The sequence below is a fragment of the Ovis aries genome, chromosome 11, assembly GCF_016772045.2.
Source record: "Ovis aries strain OAR_USU_Benz2616 breed Rambouillet chromosome 11, ARS-UI_Ramb_v3.0, whole genome shotgun sequence".
NCBI classification, from domain to species: domain Eukaryota; kingdom Metazoa; phylum Chordata; class Mammalia; order Artiodactyla; family Bovidae; genus Ovis; species Ovis aries.
This window is the reverse complement of record NC_056064.1, coordinates 26,970,251-26,991,599: the sequence shown is the minus strand read 5'-3', so window position 1 is coordinate 26,991,599 and position 21,349 is coordinate 26,970,251. Positions and strand designations below refer to the sequence as shown.

The 21,349-nt window shown below is 56.3% G+C and overlaps 2 protein-coding genes across 5 annotated transcripts; one reads left to right on the top strand and one right to left on the bottom strand.

Moving 5' to 3' along the window:
* Positions 1–217: 217 nt before the first annotated feature.
* NLGN2 (neuroligin 2) lies at positions 218–15,546 on the bottom strand. 4 transcript variants are annotated; one of them, XM_060395402.1, is made up of 8 exons: positions 15,464–15,546; positions 11,457–15,171; positions 7,741–7,791; positions 5,547–5,696; positions 5,187–5,372; positions 4,873–5,065; positions 3,921–4,517; positions 218–3,143 (listed from the first exon to the last, which is right to left on the bottom strand). In XM_060395402.1, exons 2-8 carry the CDS (start codon positions 12,337–12,339, stop codon positions 2,270–2,272), a joined length of 2,934 nt encoding a protein of 977 aa, XP_060251385.1. In that variant the 5' UTR covers positions 12,340–15,171; positions 15,464–15,546; the 3' UTR covers positions 218–2,269. The 4 variants fall into 4 exon arrangements, with proteins under 4 accessions (XP_060251385.1, XP_042112546.1, XP_027830777.1 ...); XM_042256612.1 differs by lacking the exon at positions 15,464–15,546 and having other exon boundaries at positions 11,457–12,157; positions 14,587–15,291; XM_027974976.2 differs by lacking the exon at positions 15,464–15,546 and having other exon boundaries at positions 11,457–11,589; positions 14,587–15,291.
* A 560-nt stretch (positions 15,547–16,106) lies between these two features.
* TMEM256 (transmembrane protein 256) lies at positions 16,107–17,263 on the top strand. Its single transcript, XM_004012649.4, has 4 exons — positions 16,107–16,212; positions 16,528–16,559; positions 16,819–16,899; positions 17,031–17,263. Exons 1-4 carry the CDS (start codon positions 16,128–16,130, stop codon positions 17,172–17,174), a joined length of 342 nt encoding a protein of 113 aa, XP_004012698.2. The 5' UTR covers positions 16,107–16,127; the 3' UTR covers positions 17,175–17,263.
* Positions 17,264–21,349: the final 4,086 nt, after the last annotated feature.

Genomic DNA, 21,349 nt, shown 5'->3' with positions numbered 1-21,349 from the left:
CACAGACACTGGTTCTGATCTTAACTCCCCAAACAACCCCACTGTCATGACAACCACACCCCAGCACCCACTGCCCATTTCTCTCAGACCTCAGAGCTCTTCACTGAAAAGGGTTGGACCCTCTTCTCCTACCCCTTCAAAGGCAGAGTCACTTCTCCAAGGTTTGTTTCTTTGGAGCCCCCCACCCCCACCTCCTAACATAACAGCAGGCAAAACCAACAGTTAAACTTTTATATTTACAATATTCTCTTCATCTTTTGCCAGGTTTAAAAATGTGTACAGAGCCGCAAAGGATTGGGGTGGGGACATGGGACTGTCAGGGAATTGTTCTGGGGAGAGGGGCTGGGCATTGGAGTCCGTGGCTGAATCATGGGGTCCCCCAGCCCCCCTCCCATGCCCCAACTTGGGGGGCATCTGTCTACAGGGTTCAGGGCCCAGGTCCCTAGCATTTAGAGGGCATGGCTGTTTGGAAAGGAGCTAGCCCAGGCAGGGGAAGGGGAGGGAAAAGAACCAAGTTTCCATGGGTGAAGGTGGGGGCAGAAAGGACAGTCAAGAGGCAAAGTTCTGGGGAGCCAAGACCAGGGATTCTGAAACTGGGTGTCAGTGGAAAACAGCACTCTACCCCTGACTCACATTTGGCACTAACGAACCCACGAAATGCCAGCAGACAAGGATTTGCTCTTCTCTGCTGGCATCCCTGAAACCTTTCCTGACACGGTTCTCTTCCCCAGAGGCCCAAACCCTTTCTCTTTGGGCAGTCACCTTACACGCGTCCTTTCAAAATCAAATTCTTCCTGCTGGTGTCTGCCTAAGCCCCGTCCCCCACTGCCCCCTCCATCTGTTCCTCAGTACAGCTGACCCCATTCTCTCCCCAACCTGTCCTGGGAAGCCTTTCTCCCCTGCTCTCCTCCCCTCTCCTCTGTTCCTTTCCTTCAGCCCAGGGGAGCAAGGCGGGGGGAAGGGGGGGGGCAGGGGCAGGTCAAAGGAGGGGCGTGGGCAGCTGCAGGGAGGAGCTGGCTGGACACCAGGAAGGGATGGCTTCCCAGGGGGACAGTGATGCGGGGAGGGAGAAGAGAGGCCGAGAGGGAGGGATGACACGTGGCGAGAAGAGGGACACAGGTGGGACCCCTTCCGCTACCACCTCCCCCACTCCTGTATCCCACCTGCCCACATGTTTACTTGCCTGGGCCCAGGACTGGGGAATCCTTGCCACACTTTGGGGGTACTCCCCCCTCAAACCCACCTCACTGGTTTGGCACAGATGAGCAATGGCCTAAGGGAAGGGCTGTCCTCAGACTGCAGTGAGGGCTATGGTCAAACCATGCATGGCCTCTGTGGGTGGCAGGTGTCACAGTCACCCTCCGCCCCCCAGCTTCCCTCCAGGGAAGGGAGGGAAGGAGGGGCAGAGCCCCCCCTACCCTCCCCGCCAGGGCTTGTCCATCCTCCTCAGTTTCTATCAGTCTGAAGTCCGTTCCCACCTGCTGTGTGAGAAGTGCTGGGCCTGAGGTCAGGAAGACGCAAGGAAATGCTGGAGAGAGAGGGGCTGTCTGCATGGGAAAACATACATCCACATGCAAGAACATGATTCCACTCAGAAATGCGACCTGGGCCCACGGGAAGACACGGTCCCAGGCAGCACAAGGTTGCAGGGTCTCCTCCCTGCCCCCCACAGCAGGGACTCTGTGTCTGGTGGAAGGCAAGGCCTGCCTGGGAAGACCTGCTTCACCTCATTTGTGCCAAGGGGGGATACACATGCTTTGCTGGGGGAGGGAGGGGATGGGGACGGGGAGGGAGGGGGGGGGCTGTGATTTATTTCTTCGGGCACCACCCTGTGTCATCTGGTGGCCAGGGGTCTCTGTTTGTCAACACACCACTTCCAGGGTCTCCAGGGGATGGGAGGAAGGAGCAGGGGGGAGAAGGCATGAGGGAACAGAATTCTGGGGTACAAATCCCCGCAGGAATTCTCTGAGGGAGCCAACATGTGTCCAGGGTGGCCAAAAAAACCTCACCCTGCACATGGGAAAACACACCCCCTCGTGAGAAAGCACACCTCCACGTGGGTGTCCCAACAGAGGGGAGAAGACACCCCCCCCCCAGTTGTTCAAAGGCCCAGGTCCGGAGAAAAGAAAGGGCCTCTCTGCTCCGGAGAGACGCATCGCCATGAGAAAACCCATGTCCACCTAATGCTCGTCCACGTGTGAAAGCTCCACACGAGAAAAGCCTGTTGCATCAAGGAGGGCCGGGGAGGGGGTCCTCCCCGAGCTGCCCCCTATACCCGAGTGGTGGAATGGGGGTGGGGGAGCGTGTTGTTGTGGCTGGTAGCTGTGGGTGGCGGCGGGGGGAAGGGCCCGAAGGGATGGAGGGAAGGGGGCGGCGGGGGAGGGGGTGGCCCCAGGCCGCTGGGCAGCAGGGTCAGGGCCCCGGGGGCCAAGAGAGGCACGTCGTCCGGCGCCCGGCGCAGGGCCAGAGTGTAGTCGGGTGGGCAGGCGGGGCGCAGGGCCTCTGCAGGGTCCGCCCCAACGCCCCCGCCCCTCTTCAGCTGAAGTGACACCAGCTCCTCCTCGGGTGGCAGCTCGCGGCCGGCAGCGGGGAGCAGGGGGCCCCCGCCGGGCACCCCAGAGCCCGAGCCGCCGGGAGGACTGAGCCGCCGGCACCGCAGCTCCTGCCGCCGGTCCCGCTTGTAGTAGAGGGCGGCGAAGGCGAGGATGTTGAGGAAGAGGAGCGAGGCACCCACGGCCACGGTGACGCTGAGCTCCGTGGAGTAGTCTCGGGAGTCCCCGGGGAAGCGGTCGTAGGCCCGGGGGCCCGGCTCGGGCTCGGGCTCGGGCGGCAGGGTGGCGGGGGGCGGCGGGCGGCGCGTGCCCGGGGCGCCGGGGGGCGGGCGCGGGGGCCAGCGCGTGGCGTAGGGCGGCAGGCGCGTGGTGGTGGTGAAGAGCTCCGTGTGCAGATTGTGCAGGTGCGGCACGAGCTCCAGCCAGAAAGCCACCTTGTTGGCGCGGTAGTTGTCGCGCACGCGCGGCTTCAGACCGATGTGCAGGTACTGCTTCTCTTTGCTGTTGAACTTGCTCCACACCACCTCCTCGAAGCGGTTGGGCTTGGTGTGGATGAACTTGGTGTCCTGTGGCACCGGCTGGTTGGGGTCGCTGTGGACACAGGCGGGCAGGGAAAGGAGTGAGGGTGAGGTCCTGATGAGAAGGGGAGGAGGCTGTGGGACCAATGGGGAGTGGGATGGGCAGAGATGCAGAAAGCTGGGGAAACAGGAAGAGAGGCAGAGAGAGACAGACATGAAGAGACAGACACTGCCAGAGACGGAGATAGGCAGACAAATAGGGATCAAGCCAGACTGCCAGAGAGACGGCCTGAGATGACGGCCTGAGATGTCCCTCTCTGAGGGACAGAGAGGGCAGACGGACAGACCGCCAGTGACACAGGCAGAGTGAATGAGATAGAGACATATGGAAACAGAGAGACAAAAGCCCATGAGAGGCAGCTGGGGGTGGGGGGAAGCAGTGAGCAAAGAGTAAGCAGATCAAAGAGAGCAAAGATATTAATGGACTTCAGAAGAGAGAGCTAGAGACAGCAATAGAGAGAGAGATACAAACTCTTATACACATACTCAGAAACACAGACGGGAGCACCCAGAGGAGAAAGAGAGTGGTATATGGGTACGCAAAGACAGACACAGAGCCAAAGCGATCAAGTGGAGCCCACCCGCCGGAAAGGACCTCTCGGTCCAACATTTCTGAATCTCCAACACGCACAGAGAAGCTGTCCGGCAGGTGTCTGAGTTGAGAAGGTAAGAGCGCCTTGATGGAGGAATGATGGCAGTGTGATGAAGAGGGAGAGAAGGGGCTGAGGATGGAGGGTGTGTGTGTGCCCTGACTGGCAGGGGTGCCCCACCCAGCCCCTCTGGCCCTCACCCAGTCTTGGCGAAGTTGGTCCAGTAGGTCATGACCACGGCGCTGAGCATGACGTCATTCTTAGAGAAGTTGCAGGGGAAGAGGTCGGTGGCGCCCACCATAGGCACACCAAAGACGTAGGGTAGCTCATCCCCGTGCGCTGCATCCGCCCACTCAGGCCGGCCCTCAGCCTGGCAGTGGTGGTAGAAGGTGTAAAAGTAGACAGGGGACTGGTAGTCAGCGTGCAGCTTGGCGGTGGCCACAGCCGGCGCCACCCACTGGTGGTCAGTAAAGAGCGCCAGCAGGGTCTTGCGCCGCATCTCGCCGTTGTCCCGGTCGGCCCAGTCCGTGTACATGAACTTGATGGTCTCCCGTAGCACATCCTTGCCCTCTGGGTAGCCATACAGGTTGTCCACGAAGTTGGAGACCGTGAAGTCGAAGGCGCTGGCGGACACGCCATCCTCGCTCTCTGCTGAGTCCTCCACGAACTTGAGGCCCTCTCCCTGGTTGACCCCAATGAGCATGTCGTAGTTGAGGAATTCTCCCTGCTGCATGAGGATCTCAGGGTCGTCAGGGACGACATCACCGTCCACCACAGGCCCAAAGGCGATATGGTAGCTGGGGAGAAGAGGTCAAGGTCACATCACCTGTTGGCTGGCCTCCTCTCCACCCACAGCCTGCTGAGCCCTCTGCTCAGAAGACCACTTTCCCCTAGTTAAAACTTTCAGAGCCCTTTCAGGACACCTGGCCTCTTGGGAAGTCCTCCCTGAAGCACTTCCTGGGGTCTGGTGCATCCAGGCTCTGTTTAGGCACCTCTGCTTCAGAAAGGCTTCCAGGGGAAGGTAGGTCCATGGGAAGGGCCTGAAGTCCACCTCCCCTGGCTAAATAGACAGCCTGTGGCCCACAGGCACCTTCTACCCTCAACCTCCTTGGACCCAGCAAGAAGAGTGGAGGCCTGGACCCAGCCCCATACCGGGCAGGCTGCACGTCCTGGTCCACCAGTTCCCGAGAGGGCTTCCGGCGCAGACACTCCACAGCCTCGGCGCTGTCCTCCCGGTCACAGCCCACCTTGGCAGCCAGCAGTCGTGTGTATTTGAGTGGCTGGTAGTTGACAGACCAGCTAGAAATGGCAGTGCCACTCTGGGCAATGGCCTTCTGGAACAGCCCTGGCAGGACAAGCAGGCTTTAGGCTGGGCTATATCAGCCCGAGGGAGAAGAAGGGGGACCTGGTAGGGCCAGGGGTTGGGGAAGGGGACAGAAGGGACAGGCTGGGGAGGTGGCTTGTACCTTCCGAGTGGTGGGAGAGGATCAAGAGGTTGACACAGGAGGCTCCTGCCCCAGATCCGAAGATGGTGATGCGTTCGGGGTCCCCTCCAAAGTGGGCTATGTTCTCACTGAGCCAGCGTAGGGCCTGGATCTGGTCTAGGAGCCCATAGTTGCCTTTTGCAGCCTGGTCCCCAGTGCTGAGAAAACCTGGGGGCAGAGGAAGAGAGGGGGCTTCTTGAGGGTGTTATGGCACCCTTGCTCTCTTTCTGGGCAGCTCAATCCAGCCCAGAAGCCATTCTGCTTCAGTTGGGTTTAGTGTAACCCTGCCACCAGGCCCTCCTCCCAGGACTCCAGCCCCTAGAGTTGGCTGCCCACCCTCACCGAGCACCCCAAGCCGGTAGTTGAGCGTGGCTACAATGACATTGCCGTAGGCGGCCAAGACGGAGCCATCGAACATGTTCCCCGTGCCCTCCATGTAGGAGCCACCGTGTAGAAACAGCATCACTGGCTTCTTCCCGGAGTCCCGGATATCTGTGTGGGGAGGGGGTTGGGGGGATGGGCCAGGGGGTGGGGGACAAGGACACAGTCAGACCAGAAGCAGCACCTCCCAGCTCCCAGGACTGCTGAGTTCCAGCCAGGAGCTCAGGGGACATATCACTCCCATCCCTGGGGGGCAAGACCGGATTCCCCTCCCTCCCTCCCCAGCTAGCCCTGGCAGAAGTTCCCTCCCCACCTCCTGCCGGCCTGCCCCACAGCACTTCTCCAAATGCCTGGCAGAGCTTCCAAGAAGCCTAACAGAGGCAGGGGTGGGGGGGGGTGGCCCTCCTCAGGGCACCTGCTGGATCCAGGGGAACCCCTCCCCACACATACACAGCAAATCTCCTTCCTGCTCCTAGGAAGCATGAGCTCCCAAGGCTGGCACTAGAGCTAGAGATGCTAGGAGGGTCCTGGCGTTTCCTCAGACTCAGGCCTTGGGCCTCAGCTCCACATGGTAGCCTGGTCTGTGGGTGAGGGGGTGCCAGGCCCTAGGGTCCCTGGGGGCTTGGTCTCCTCCCCGCCCTAATTCCTTTCTAGGTCACCTCCCAAGTTACCATGGCAACCCCCAGCCTAATTACTGTGGCAGGAGGAGGCAGGGTGGGAAAGAGCCTACTTAATGAAGCCAGGGTGCAGCTCACTAGTCTGGGTCCCTGAAACTGGCCTGAGCCCTGAGTACTGGACCCCTCTCTTGCCCTGTCCCCAAAGGATCTCATGATCACTGCCATATGGAGTAGGCCCTTGGGGCACTCCAGACTGGACTGGAGAGTAACTAATTCCAGAAGAGGGTGGGAGTCTGAGAGGGCTTGTCAGGGTCCCTGCCCCTGCAGCTCCTCCAGATGAAGCCACAATACCTCCAGGCCCTCCTCTCTCTTGACACCTGCCATCTCTAACCAGCCTAGGCAATTGGCAAACAAGAGCCAAGCCTGGGCCTCCAACGCTGGTCCCTAGCGCCTCTGCCTGTCTCCCTCATCCTACTGGAAACTTCCCTCTTGGCAGAAGGTCAACCAACAGGTCACTAAGAGACTGCCCTCCACCCTGGATCTCTTCGGACCTTCTCTGCCACCTCCTTCCACCTGACTTTGGCCAGAAGCTCCTAGGTGGGAGGTGCTCTCCCCCAATCCTGTTTTTTCCTCAGTTCCTGAACCTCCAGTGGCCTTCCAGGTTCAGGCTGGTCTCCTTCCCTCCGAGGTCCTGTCCTAAATGTCCTCAGTCCGTCCCCTTCTCCCCACCCAGCACCTCCACTCCCAGTGTGGGGGGAGGGGGAGTTGGAAAGGGAAGGAGCAGGAAGAGGGGCTGGGGCAACAAGAATTCAAAACCAACAACAAAAAAACAGGATCAAGAAAGAAGAAAGAAAAAAAACCAACAACCAAAAAGCAAGAAGCTCTGGGGCAGATTCAACAAGAAAAGAAAAACAAAAAAACAAAAAACCAAAAAGATCCATTTTTGGAAAAAAAGGAAAAAAGAAAAAAGTTCTTTGCACTTTTTCAAAATTTTGTGGTGAAACTTCAAGATATTGGGCCCTGTTTTCAAAAATTTCCAAATTCTTTAATTTGCTTCAAATATGTGTTTCTGCATTGGACAGGCTTTTTTTTTTGGAAATCATAGCAATGTTTCAATTGTGTCATCAATTTGCCAACTTGAAATTTTTTTTTTGAATGGTGTTTTGTTCCAAATTAAAATTGTCTTTTGAAATGTTACATTTCACAAGTTTCAAAACAGTCCAAATTTCTATCAAACTAAACATTTTATCCAATTCTTTGTTTTTTTTTCCTGACATTCCAATTCCTTTTTGCACTTTATTTTCGCCATGTTTAACCTTTTCTTGCCAGTTTTCTAGTGGGTCCAACATTGTTCAAATTTCATTAGAAGTTTTCATAATTCTTTTTTCCAATTATTACAAATTTTTCTTTTCTTTTTTGTTTTTAGTTGGGAAAACGACTGAGGGGCCTTGAGGGCTATGGGGGCATTTAGTTAGGGGCAGGGCCGAGAACGTCCTCGTATCAGCAACCACATGCAGCAGCGGGATTTTTAAATCTACCTGTGTCTGGCGGATTGAGCGTCGCCTCGTCACGTTTTTTTGTGAGCGGACCTAAGACCGGGAACACAAAACAGAGAAAAAAGGACAATTTTGTGGGGAAAGATGGGAGTCGGGGGGAGGTGGTGGATGGGGAGGGGAGGAGAGAAAGCAGAAAAGGGGAGGGTGAGGGGCAGAAAAAATAAGCCAAAAAAAGCAAAATTTGTTTGCAAGAAAAAGAAACCAAGAAAAGAGAAAAACGTTTCTACAACCCAAATTTTGTTCCCCTCCCCGGAAAAAGTCATGCCCCAAAGAAAAGGCTGGTTTTGCGGGGGGGTGGGGTGCCTGAGTGGGCTGAGGCCTGTCTTAAGACATATTGACTTGGCTGGAAAGGATTTGGCTTGTCCAAGTGTTTGCTAATTGCTGGAAATGAAACGGTGTTAGAGGTGGGGGTGGGTGGGAGGGGAGGGGAAACCAACCCAGGAGCCTGGGAGCCCAAGGCCAGCTGTGCTCCCCCCAAAGGGGGGTGGCCACCACTCAGGCAGGCCCTCTTCAGGACCAGCCAAGCACCTGCCTGCTCCCCCAGGCTGTAGACAGGAGGGGTTGCAGCAGAAAGAACTCTGCCTCTCTCTGGACCAATCTGGAGGGCAGAGGGTAGTATGGAATTGGGGCAGCCCAAATCCACAGCTCATGGCCCCTGAAAGCCCTCAGCTTTCCACTGGCAGGCAGGGAGGGGAGGTCAGTGAGCACTGCCTGCCCACCTTCCCAGCCTCTCACCAGCCAGCATTTCACTTCCATCTGCACAGACGAGCCTGACTCTCACCCCATATCCCCAGTGTGGGGCGAAGCAGGGAAAGGGGTCATCAGGTCTTGCCCTCCACTCCACCGCTTCCCTCTGACCCCCCTCCCCAACCTCATCCCTTACCCAGGTCTGCTGTCCTTTCCCCCCACAGATGGTAAACTTCCCACCAGGGGCACCAGCCCCTCCCCCCACACCAATCCCTGCTCTAATGCCAAAAGCCCCCTCCCCAATGGGGGATCCAATCCACAAATAGGGACTAGGAAACACACTGCCCTGAGCCAGCCTGACACATAAGGTGCCAGGAGGTGCTGGGAGGCACAAAATGTGTCCCCAGAGGAGGAAAGGCCCCAGACTGGGCTCAGAGTTTGGCTCTAGGCTTCTTGAAGACTGGGTGATCAGTCAAGGGAGAGCTGGAACCCAGAGGTCTGAGGGGTTCCCCCAGGCTGGTTGATTTCTCCTCAGCAGCATGGGGATCAGCATGGGGAGAGACGGGTCAGCAAGGCCAAAGTGAGCCTCTGAAAAGCTCCCCGCAACTGGTGATGATGGCCCCATGAGGACCCATTAGGATCAGGGCCTGTTCTTCTCTGACAGGCTGGGGATGGGGATGAAGTGAGCAGGGCATGTGTGCGCGTGAGAATATTAAGTGTGCGGGTGTGTGTGTGCCTGAGTCAACCTCTTCCTCCCAGAGCTGGTGTGAAGATTTAGTGAGATCACCTGAATGTGTCAGGCCCCAAGCAGGTCTGCAATAAGCGATGGTTAAAAATACAGAAGGTGTGGGCTTGGGTGGTATGGGGGCAGGGTGGGCAATTTGTGTGGAGGTGTTGGGGTGGACAGTAACTCGGTGAGAAGTGCTGGGTGGATGTTTCTCATGAGGGGTGATGAGACAATAGCCCACTGAGCAAGGCGTTGGTGAAGGGATGGGGGACAGCTTTCTACATGAAGATGTGGGTGGAGAGTCCACGAGTGGAGAGCATTGTGATGGGAATTGTGTTGGAGGCACGGGGGTGAGTGATTCACTGGTAGCAGGGCACTGGGGTAGGTGGTCCATGAGAAGGCAGGGGAAGGTGGAGTGGACAGTTCTCAGGCTGGGGAATTAGGGAGGATGTCTGGAGTATATTGGAGTAAACAGTCTATTAGAGCGGCTGGAATCTGAATAGCACTGGAGCAGGAACTTCTGTGCAGTGTGTGTATGGGTTGCTTGGAAGCGTGGCTCATATGGGGAGGGGTAGTGACACTGTTGAGGTGCACGAGTGTTCTGTGATTGGTAGGTCCTCTGGGTTCAGGGAGCAAGGCATTGGAGTACCTGACCTGTGAGTAGGGTGCAAGACTGTCACCTGTGTTGTCACAGCCTGAGGTATGAAACTTATGACCTCAGGGCAGGAGCTGGGGTAAGCAATGTCTGGGAGGTGTTGAGAACGCAGGGGACTGTGGTGTGAGTGACCGGTTGGAGCATATGTGCAGGTGCAGAGTTAGTAGGGTGACGGTCTGTGTATGAGTGTTATAAGGCCACAAGATCTATATACCCAGGGATCCTGGGGAGCACAGGTCTATGTGGGTGACAAGGCGCACAACTCCAGAGAAGTGTTGGCATGTGCGTTGTGTGAAGCTGCTGGGAATTTTGATATGTGGGATGTGAGAGCACAAGGTTGGGCTTCCCAGGTGGCTCAGTGGTAAAGAATCCACCTGCCAACGCAGGAGATGCAAGAGACACAGGATCATTCCCTGAGTTGGGAAGATATCCTGGAGGAGGAAATGGCAACTCACTCCAGTCTTCTTCCCTGGAAAATCCCATGGACAGAGGCACCTGGTGGGCTATAGTCCAAGAGGTCGCAAAGAGTTGGACACGACTGAGCAACTGAGCACAGAGCACAAGGTTAGTGTGCTGGTCGGTTGGATACATGACCTGAGTGATGAATAGTTGAACTGCCTGGTCTGTAGGGGGATCTGAGTTCATGATGTGGGAGTTTTGGGTGTACAGTGGGGTTCCTGGGTACCAAACCTATTTTTACAATCATTGGAAGACAGCCGTCGGGGGACTTTATGGGAGTGGATGTTCTCTGTGGGTGTTGGGGTGTTTTGGCGCAGTAAATAGGGTGTTAGACGGGTAATGTGTTTGTGAGGATGGTCTGCGGGGTGGCTGCAGGCCTGCCAGTTGCCTTCTGCTGTGGGCTGCTGGAAAGTGTTGACACTCTTGATGGTCTTGGTTGTGGTGAAGGTTGGCTGGCACGGAACTGTCTGGGGGAGTGTCCTGGGGAGTACCAGAAGCTAGTAAACTGGAGAGTTCATTCAAGAACAGCCAGCTCAGAACCCTGGGGAAGGTGTTCTGTTGGGGACGGGCGGGCAGTGCTGTGAGTGGAGGGGCCCTTGGCAAGGAGATTCCCTGATCCTTTGGGAGTGCATAGGGATCAGGGGACAGAGCCTCCTGGGGAAGATGTATTCACCTCAGGTGAGGGGCCCTGTATGTGACAGGACCTCTGCCCATGCTGGCCTGGGGAGAAGGAGTCTTTGCTGTCCTCCAGTGGAGGTGTAGGTAAAGTGGGTACTTGCTGGGGACAAGCCCAGGCCTAGGGGGCAGGAGTCAGGGCAGAGCTGGAGTGGCTGTCCTGGCAGCAGATGGATGCCTCCGCCACCTGATCGCCGCCCCCGCTCCGCCCCACCCGCCCCCGTGTCCCCTCTGGTTGTGCTTCCGTGGGGAGGGGGTGGGTAGGCCCAGCTTAGTGCCTGCAGCCCTCCCCATGGGCTAGAAAGGCGCACAAAGAGCTTCTGGACTGCCTAGCAGGGACTCCTATCATCCTGGGAGCCCGCAGGAATGCACCGCCCCTCATGGCCCCCCGCGAAGGCCTAGCTCCCTCCCCCGGGCGTGCCGGTGCCAGAGGGTCTGCGTGGACATTTGTGGGCTGTGTCCACCGGGGGCCCGGCCCGGTGCCCGCGCCCTTACCGTCCTCGGTGGGCACGTAGAGGTTGAGGTACAGGCAGTCCTCGCTCTGGTTCTGCACGTAGGTGGCGGCCGCCTCCAGGTTGTCGGTGAACCACACGGGCAGCATGATGGCCGGCAGCGCCCCGTGCAGGTTCTGCGGGCAGGCGGGCGGCAGGGTCGTGGCGTTGCGCACGCCGGGCCACGAGGCGGGGGCCTCGGGCGGCTGAAAGCGGCGGGCGCCCAGGGGGGGCGTGGCGTAGGGCACGCCCAGGAACTGCACGACCGGGCCCAGGATCTCGTTGTTGAGCTCGCGCCGCACGCCGCGCACTCGCCCGTAGGCTGTGCTCACCACTGGGAAGCGCTCCTCCCCGAGGCCGCCGAGACCCAGGCCCGGGCCGCCCGGGGCGCCGCCGCCGGGACCCCCTCCCCCCCGTTGAGCCCCCGCCAGCCCCACCAGACACAGCGCCAGGAGCCACATGCTGATCGGGGGACCCCCCCTCCCTCCCCGGGACCCCCCCCCCTCGGAGAGAGAGAGAAGGGGGGGAGAGGGAGGGAGGCCCCCCTCGCCCCAGGAGGGAGGAGGGGGCGGGGGAAAAGAGGGAGGAGGGGGTTGGGGAGGGACCTGGGTTAGACTGGACAGAGAAGGGGTCTGTTCCTCTCCATGGAGGGGGCGAGGGGTGGGGAAGGGGAAGGAAGTGGGAGAAGGCGAAGGCAGGCCCGACCTGAGGGGAGGAGGGATGGACAGACGGACAGACAGAAAAAGACAGAGGAGAGGTGCAAGAAGGGAAGGGAAATTGGATGGGGCAGACAGATGGGAATGGGGAAACAGAAGAGACAGGTGGTTAGTGACTTGGAATTCAGACCAAATTGCTCCCCTCCTTCCATCCCCCTGCCCCCTTGGCATCTCCCACCACCCCAACCATCCCCCTCCCCTCTGCAGGGACCCATGTAGAAAAGTCTGAGGCTAAGGTGAGGTCGAGATGTGTTAAATGTCTAGGATAGCCAGAGGGGAAGAAGGGCCAGTTCCCCAGACCACCCAACACACCCCCTTCCAGCAGGGGTCGATCCCTCCCAGGCAGGCTCTCCTCTAGGGACTCAGGAGTCCCAGTTCTCACCTCCCGGGGAGGGATGAGACAGACAAGGAAGAGAAAATAAAAATACCAAGTCATTAATTAGCAGGAAGTGGCGGGTTTGTTTATACGTGTTAATTACTCCGGAGCTGTAATTTCATGGCACTGAACCCCCACCCCAGGCCAGCCTTGGGCCTTTCTTGGGACTGCACAGCCCCAGCACTTTCCCTTTCCTTCAACATCTCGTTCTTGAAGGGTCTGTGTAGTGGGGGAGACCCCTCTACTCCAGGTCCTCTTCATTTCTCTCCTCAAAAGTTAAGGTGTGTTGAGGCAGGGTCTAGACAGGGAGGAGATGCTGGAGGGGCAAATCTGGGGACAGATGTGTGATCCTGCAGCCGGTTGCTGGGCGACGGGATGCTGCCCCGCAATGTTACCTCGGCAACAACGGGCTTCAGCTTTAACCCCGGAGGGGGAGGGGTCTGGAGGAAGAGGGGAAGGGGCTGGATGGGTTATGGGGTCCACTCAGGGCATGAAGAGGAGAGCAGAGGCATGAGTCAGAATGCTGGAGTTTCCCTGAGTCTTAGCATAGAGGAAGAAGTATATATGTTGGGGGGAGCTGGAGACTGGGGGCAGAGAACCCTGAAAGAACCACCTCTTGCCCCTTGTTGGCCAGTCAGAACCTAGCCCTAGTGACCAGGCCTCTGGCTGGAAAGAAGGGGTGCTCGGGTGGGTTTGAGGGCAATCAGATGCACCCCATCAACAGTTACCCTTCCATAGTCTTGAACAGCCTTGACCCCAGACACCTCTTCCTCCATGCCTGGCATTTTGACCCATAGGGGCAAACCATGGCTTCTTTGCATCCCCTTCCGGCTCTTCACCTCCCCTTCCCCTTGCCAGCCCCCCACAGTTGCTGTTCTGATGCCTGGGTGCTCAGGGCAGCAGGGGCAGGACAAGGGAACACATCAGACTAAAGGGGCAGACACCCAGGTCATCTCAGCAAGCCCCCGCCGCTCCCCTGCCCTCACCGACCCCCCCCCCCCAGCCACCAGAGCTGTTTGCTGACTCGGGGTTTTCAGAGCCAGGCGCCAGCCCGCGGGTGGCTCTCTGCAGGTGTCAATGTATTCCAGAGATGAGGACACGGGAATCCTTACCACACACACCCAGTCATGCCCTCCCTTTCTTCAGGTCCTCTCAAGCTCCTGTTCCCCTGACACCTGGAGGGGGCTTGGAGGTGGCTTCCCAGGTTCTCCTCTGCCTGTGCCAGGCTAGGCTCTGCTTCCATGGCCTTGGTGCCCCCTCCCCTTCCCATGAACAAGGTCTGCCTCTGACCCCCCCCCCTCCTTTAAGGTACTTTGGTCCCCTGGCCTCCTCCATGCCAGCCTCTCTGCCTTCCTCCCTCCCACTGGAGCCCTCCCCCCAGCTCTTCTCCATAGCGCTCCCTCAGAGCATCTTTCCGAGGCCTCTTCCAGCTTGCTCCAGCTCTTGCCTTCAGTCTCTTGCCCCTTTTTTCGTCTCTATCTTCTACACCTCCCTTTTGGTGTTTCTCATCTTTCTCTCTCCTTCAAATCCCTTTCCCAAATTTCTCCCTCAAGCCCCTTCTATTTCTCTCTCTCTTTCCCTAGCTCTGTCTCCCCCATTTTCTCTTCCCTGCTCTCCCCATCTCTGTCTGCCACCTCTTGCCCCCCGCCCCCCCTCGCATCCCTCTGCCTTGCTCGCTCCATTCCTGCCCAGGCCTGACTCCCCCAGCCGCGAGAGTTGAGGGACGGGGGCTCAGGCCGCAGGCCCCCCCCCGCCTTCTCCCTGCAGTGGGGAAAATGGCTTGGCCGGGAAGGGGAGAAGGAGGGGGAGGGGGAGATGGGAACACACGGGGTCTGTGGGCCCATTCAAAGGATCATTCATGGGCTGGAGAGAGGCAGAGACAAAGAGACCGAGACGCAGAGACACGGCGAGAGCATCCCTAGGCGGAGACACGCAGACAGAGCAGGCTGGGGGAAATGAGGCGCAGGGAGAGAGAGGGGGAGAAGGGAGACCCCACTGGACCGCCACGCAGCCCCCTCCACCCGGCCCGGCTTAGCTCCTACCTGGCTCAGCCCTGGGGCCGTGGTGCCTCCATCCAGGGCTCCGAGTAGGGGGCGGACAGGCTTCGGGAGGGGGGCGGCGGCCTGTGAGCCCCCGCGGCCCCGCAGGCCCAGCCCCCGCCCTCAGCGCCTCACCCGGCGGGGGAGGGGGTTCGCCCCAGCCCCGGGGGGCGGGGCCGGGATCCAGTCGATCCTCGGGGAAAGGAGAGGTAGGGGATGGGGTCAGGAGGAGCCCAAGAACAGGGAACCCCGCAGTGGGGACGGGGACGGCGGAGGGAGGAGGGAGCAACGGGACAGGACTGGATTGGGGATCCACTGGCTCCGTGGGCTGGCTTCGAGGGGCTAGAAGGCGGTACAGGCGGAGGATCCTACGGGATCGGGTGCGGGAGGAGGAGTCCACGGCAATCCCCAGGGGCCCAAAGCCCGGGAGCGCAGGATCCGCGGTGCAGGGGCAGGGATCCAGCCGGAATCCTCAGGGAGGGGGAGGGATCTAGTCGATCCCGAGGGCGGGCGGGAGGGGGAGGTCCAGGGAGTCGGAGGAGGGCGGGAGCCGAGTCTGGAGCCCCGGGGCGGGGGTCGGCGCGGATCCTAGGAGGGAAATTGGGGGTAAGCGAGAGGCTTCGGGGAAAGCTCAGCAGCCGGGAGGCCCGGACTCCTGGCCCCGCGCGCCAGGGCCCTCCCGCCCCGCGTCCATCCCAGCCCGAGAGTGATGATCCGCCGGCGGAGCAGCCGCAGCAGCCCCGCGCGTCACCGCGCGGCCGCCTCCCCCGCCCCCTGCCGAGAGAGCGGCGCACACCCCTTGCTAGCACCCGCCTGCCCGCCCGCCCTCCAGAGTGTGGGGGGAACTGGAGAAGGTGGAAGGGGGCGGGAGTGGACAGACCGACGGACGGACGAAGCAGGCCAGGGCAGGGTGGAAACATCCCCCCCGCACCATGATCTCCCAGCCTCGGGGTTCTGACTATTAGTTGGGGGGCGGGGAAGAGGGGGGTGGTGAACTCTAAGGGGCGGGGCATCACACGAAGAAGGCGGAGCCTTCTGGTCGGGAGGAGGGGCTTTGGTTAACGGGCGTGGTTTAAGGTGATGGGTGGGGCTTCGTTATCCGTGGGTCCGCCTCTTTGGGGGAGTGGGTCTGGTTTAAAGCTGAAGAGGAGGAGCTTGTGGGGAAAGGGGCGGAGCTTTGCCTAGGGACCGGGATCTTTGGAAATTGACCGGTGGTTGGGGTGGGGGAAGGTGTTAGGAGAGGCTATCAACTTGGAAAGTGGGCCAGTCCGTGACGCAAATCCTCTAGTCCCGCCCCCCACAACCCCGCCTACACTGCTCAGCTCCTTCGGTTTTAATTGGTTCTGGTTTCTCCGCCCGCCAGACGTCTTCGCCACTCAACAAAGGTTTTACAAAGGTCCAAGTACCCGGGTGAGGACCTGGACGCTAAAATGAACACGGCCCGGATTGGGCACCCGTAGACCTTATTTGCATGGGAAATCGGGATTGGCTGGCTTCTTGGGGGGCCCGGGCGGTGTTCGTTCGGCTCGTGACCGTCGACAGCCATGGCGGGTCCCGGGGCTGCTTTCCGCCGCCTGGGTGCCTTGTCCGGAGCTGGGGCCTTAGGCTTGGCCTCCTACGGGGCGCACGGTCAGGGGGTTGGGGATGGAACTGGGATTGTGCTGGGGGAGATCTTTAGGATCTGGTGCATAGGCAGAGTCTAAAGGAAATGTCGGCCCTCCCGTCGACCAGACTGCCCGCGGAACCCTGAACCTTTTAAAAAACCTCTCAGCCGGGTCCACTGGGTTCCCAGAACTGTCCGTGCGTGTTTCCACCTATCAGAAGCCTCCTGGGGGCTCCCTTTCTTGTCGGCGTCCACCCGGGTCCACCACCACCACCACCACAGAAGTGGGGACTGTCTGGGTTGGCGCTAGGACTGGTAACCTTTGCTTCTCCTTTCCACAGGAGCCCAGTTTCCGGATGCCTACGGGAAGGAGGTGAAGTAACCGTGCTGGGGCTCCTCGATTTTGAGGCCTCAGAGGGCGCAAAGTCTGGGGTCCCTGAGAGGAGGGGAGGGACGAAACGCGCGGGTCTTTGGAGTGGCAAGGAATGCAAGTCTGAGGCCTGGGTACCTCAGGGAGGGGCAAGCTGGGGCTTGAGACATCGAGTTGGACGTTCCTGTCCACTGTGACTCTGCCCCAGCCTCCGGTGTCTTGCGTTGCTTAGGAAGTACCCCCATTTCTTTTTTTCTTACAGCTCTTTGACACGTCCAACAAACAGCACTTCTTACACAGCCTGGCCCTGTTAGCGGTACCCCTGTGCAGAAAGCCCGTCTGGGTAATTCCCCCCTCCCCACCCCTAACCCTGACCAAGCCCCACCCCCACCCCTAACCCTGACCAAGCCCCACCCATTCCCTCTAACTCGCCGGATTTTTACTGGCCTGAATTCTGCCTTATATCTTCTTCAGGCTGGGTTACTGCTAGCTTCTGGAACTACCTTATTCTGCACCACCTTTTACTACCAGGCTCTGAGTGGAGACCCCAGCTTCCAGAATTTGGCTCCTGTGGGAGGGAGCCTACTATTCTTCGGCTGGCTTGCCCTGGCTCTTTGAGCTTTCCTGTGTTTAATTTCTGGGTACTTTTTTTTTTTTTTTAAGTATTGGAGCAGGGAAGGAATTAAAAGAGAAAGGCAAATAAAGAACTTCGGAGTTTTTGTTCATCTAACCTCATAAAAGAGAAAGGGCAAAAATTGTCAACCTTTGAACTCCTTCCCTTTCCCAAGACCAAATCAGCGAGGCTTGGGTTTGGGTTGGAGTCACTGTTCACTTAAGGTTAACTTGTTATGAGGTTCTTAAACTGGTGGGCGTTAGAGTCATATAGAATGCTTGAACTAACACAGATTCTTACCAAAGCCCTCTTTGGGGCCTGGGAATCTATTCTAACAAGCTCATCTTGTGGTTCTGATGCTCACTAGCATTAAGCCTAGATTTTGGTAGGGTAGTGGTTTTCTGGGGCACCCACTTACTCTAGAAGTCAAGGTTAAGGCAAGGTGGGATGGGGTGTCATTACTTACAAAATACTTTGGGGTTCAAAGCTGAGACCGAACATCATGTGTTGGGAGTCAGAAAATGCTTCACAGTGCTTGAGATGATTCTTAAAATGAGCTCTGTTGTGTGGCTGAAACACGGGGAACAAAGAGAAGGAGATGGGAAGGGAGGGGCATGGGGCCACCTGAGTCCCCAGTGTGGGCTGAGTTTCTTAAGGCAGAAAAGGAGTGAGAAAAGGTGGCCAGGCAGGCTGGAGTAGCACCCACAGCAGAGAACTGGATGGTATTTAGGGGGCTGATTTTTATTAAAGTGTTCATCAAGTGTTGGGTCATGTGTCAGACAAATGTTACAAGGAAATTGAACCAAATGGTTGGACAAGACAGATACTATCTTTCCCTAGTGGGGTTTTCATCTAATACTGGAAACAGACATTAAACAACTGAATACAAATATATCACTATGAGATGTGCTATGTGCTTGAAGGAAAAGAATAGAGAGGCCAGAACAATGGGCAGGGAGGGGTGTGTCCCTTGAGTTAGGAAGGCCTCACAGAGCAGGGCCCCTTAAGGCTGGAATCAACCATGCACAGAGTGGTGGGAAAATGTGGTTTTTGGCAGAAAGAATACCTGGTAAACAGGCTGAAATGGAGCAGTTTGAAATCCTTGAGGCTGGAGAGAATTGAGCAGATTGGAGAAAGCAAAAGCAGCTTGGCTGACATACAGTGATTAGAGGGTCTCCCATGGCCAGTGCAGGCCTTGCAGGCAGTGGTGGTGAAGCACTCAGAATTTATTTCCAGCGTGACAGTAAATCATTGAAAGGTTTAAAGTGAGAGAGTGCTAGAGTCTGATTTATATGTTCAAAAGGTTTGGAGAACCAATCAGAGGACAGCCCAGAAGCCACTGGAGGTCCAGCTGTGAGATGGTGATGGTGGCTTGGCTGAGGGGGAAAGAAGTGGTGAAAATGGTCCAATTTAGAAGATGAAAGAGAGGGAGATTTCTGGTTTATGGACCTGGCTAGGTGGAGGTGCTGTTACTCAGATAAGAAACTGAAGGAAGGGACAGATTGAAGGAGGTCAGTTTTGGACACTTGCTTCTGAAATGACTGGGAGACATCTGAGTGGAGATACCAAGCAGGTAACTGGGGAGCTCAGGGAGAGTGATCTGGCCTGAAGTTTACTTCACAACCCTCTCTGGTCAGTCTTCTATCCCACCTCTTCCCCATTCATGGGAAAGTTTCCATGAATCACTATGATCTCATTTGCCAGACCCAGTGGATGATTTTCAGTCTCATCTCCCTCAGCCTCTGCAGCATTTGACACAGTTGGCCACACTGTGCTCAAAAACATCCTATTTCTTCTGTGACACCACTCTCCTGGTCTTCTCTCTCTATGGCTGCTTTACCAGATTCTTGTCTACCTGGTTTAACCAAATTTTAATTAAAAGAGAACTTATATGCAAATGTATACATATTTTAATTTCACCTTTTAAAATGTCTATTTTTGTGTATATCTTATAAACATGGATATCTGTATAGTATCCTGTCAGTGCATACTTAATTTTTGTGAAGGGGTGCATTCAAAAAAGTGCAGATCATTCAGCTGAGTGAGATAGTTTCTAGGTAATTTCATTTGGCCCTATAGCCTTAATTACAGGTTGCATACTTCTATTTATTTGGCTGCACCGGGTCTTAGTTGTGGCATATGGGATCTAGTTCCCCAAGCAGAGATTATAAGAACCCAGGCCCTCTGCATTGGAAGTGCAGAGTCTTAGCAATTGGACCATCAGGGAAGTCCCTCCATACTTTTAAATCCAGAATTTATCTCTGACCCTAGTCCCTGCTAAACTCCATACCCCTGTAGCATCTACAGTGTATCATAGTGTTTAGTGGAGACCTGTAGGAATTAGGTGATGAGGAGAGAAAGGGGCATCTTCCAGACCAGGGCAAGTGCTTTGAAGGCAAGAACCCCATGCCTTCGAGACTGGAAAGGATTCCTGGTGGCTGGCTTAAAGATCATGAGATGGTCAACAGTGAAAGATGAGAACAGATGGGGCCAAATGATGGAGTGCCTTGTGCTGAGGGGTTGGACTCTTCTGAGGGTAATGGCGGGGGCCAGGTGGCTGGAGCATTTATATCCAGAGGGGAGGCATAAACTGAGGTGTATTAGTAGAGGATCAAAATATCACTTGATTGTAAAGATGAGGGGATGTCCTTGGCAGTCCAATGGCTAGGGCTCTGTGCTTTCAATGCTGTGGGCCCAGGTTCAATCCCTGGTTAGGGAACTAAGATCCCACAAGCTGTACGGTGTGGCCAAAAAAATGAAGATGAATAAAATAAGGCCTCAGGAGATCTCCAGAGTGCCAGTGGCAGAGCCAACATTGGATCCCCAGGCTCCTACCTCCCAGTCCAGTGCCCTTCATCTCAGGCAGCATTTGGAGTGCAGGGAACCTCTGGGCAGAGGAGACCTGGACAGTCCATAGACTGTATCCCTATTACCTTTGCTTTGATCCTCTGAGTGGGTCAGACTCTTGAGGAACCAAGCTAAATAAGGCCCACGTGGTAATTGGTAATTACTACACATTGTATCCACTTCCCACTGAACAGTCCTACTAGTCAGTGGAAAGTGAAGCTATGAGAGGTGAAGCAACTTCTATATCCTACAGCCAAGACCTGGGGAAGCTGTGATTCAAACTCTCTTCTATCCAATTCCCAAAGCTAAGATTTTTTTTCTTTGTATGTACCAAGAAATTCAAAATTTCAGCAGTGAAAATAGACCCTTTAATTTGATTTAATGTGTTCAGGTTACAAGTAGATATTGAACTTGTTTTGCCTTTGGGGACTGGTAAGACTCATTTGCTGAGTTCAGCATGCATAGTTCACCAGAGAAGGAGACTAGATTATACTGGTAGTAAATCAATTGGAGAATCAGAGTGCTTAGAGCTCAGGATGGAATGGGCGGGCAGGAAATGACCAACCAATTAGAGTGAAGGGCCTCCTGGACCAAGTCTGAGTCAGCTTTGACTTCCATTTTCCTTACATCCTATATCCAAGCTATCATGAAATCCTGTTGGCTCAAATACAGAACTTAAAACTGACCATTTCTCACTACCTCCATTGCTACTACCCTGACAGCTGGTCCAAGCCACCATCAAATCTCTAGTTTTTTGCAAGAACTTCCCTTGAGTTCCCTGTTGAATTCTCAAAAGGTTCCTATGTCTGCACCTCACTTCAGATATGTGCTTGTGCTTAGCCACTCAGTCATGTCTGACTCGTGACCCCATGGACTGTAGCCCATGGGGCTACAGAGGACCAGGCTCCTCTGTTCATGGGATTATCCAGGCAAGAATACTTGAGTAGGTTGCCATGCCCTCCTCCAGGGGGTTTTCCCAACCCAGGTCTCCTACATTGCAGGTAGATTCTTTACTGTCTGTGCCACCAGGGAAGCCCTTACTTCAGATATTCTAATGTAACTGAAATGAAGTGGGACCCAGCCAGAGGTTTTTTTAGTTTAGTTTTGTTGTATAGTTGCTCAGTTGTGTCTGACTGCGACTCCATGGACTGTAGCCCGCCAGGCTCCTCTATCCATGGGATTTGTTTAGATTTAATATGTATTTAGCCGTGATACATCTTAGTTGCACCACCTGGGATCATCCATCTTTGTTGCAGCATGTGGGATCTTAAGTTGTGGCATTCGAACTGTTAGTTGAGGCACCTGAGTTGATTCCTGACCAGGAATGAAACCT

Excerpts from the sequence above, each read along its gene's own strand:
- NLGN2 (XM_060395402.1), bottom strand. The coding sequence starts at position 12,339 with ATGCCAAGGGGGCAGGGGGATGGAAGGAGGGGAGCAATTTGGTCTGAA. Across the intron at positions 5,373-5,546 it reads CTACCGGCTTGGGGTGCTCG|GTTTTCTCAGCACTGGGGAC; the intron begins GTGAGGGTGGGC and ends CTCTGCCCCCAG. Across the intron at positions 4,518-4,872 it reads CAGGACGTGCAGCCTGCCCG|CTACCATATCGCCTTTGGGC; the intron begins GTATGGGGCTGG and ends TCTTCTCCCCAG.
- TMEM256 (XM_004012649.4), top strand. The coding sequence starts at position 16,128 with ATGGCGGGTCCCGGGGCTGCTTTCCGCCGCCTGGGTGCCTTGTCCGGA. Across the intron at positions 16,213-16,527 it reads GGCCTCCTACGGGGCGCACG|GAGCCCAGTTTCCGGATGCC; the intron begins GTCAGGGGGTTG and ends TCCTTTCCACAG. Across the intron at positions 16,560-16,818 it reads CGGATGCCTACGGGAAGGAG|CTCTTTGACACGTCCAACAA; the intron begins GTGAAGTAACCG and ends TTTTTCTTACAG.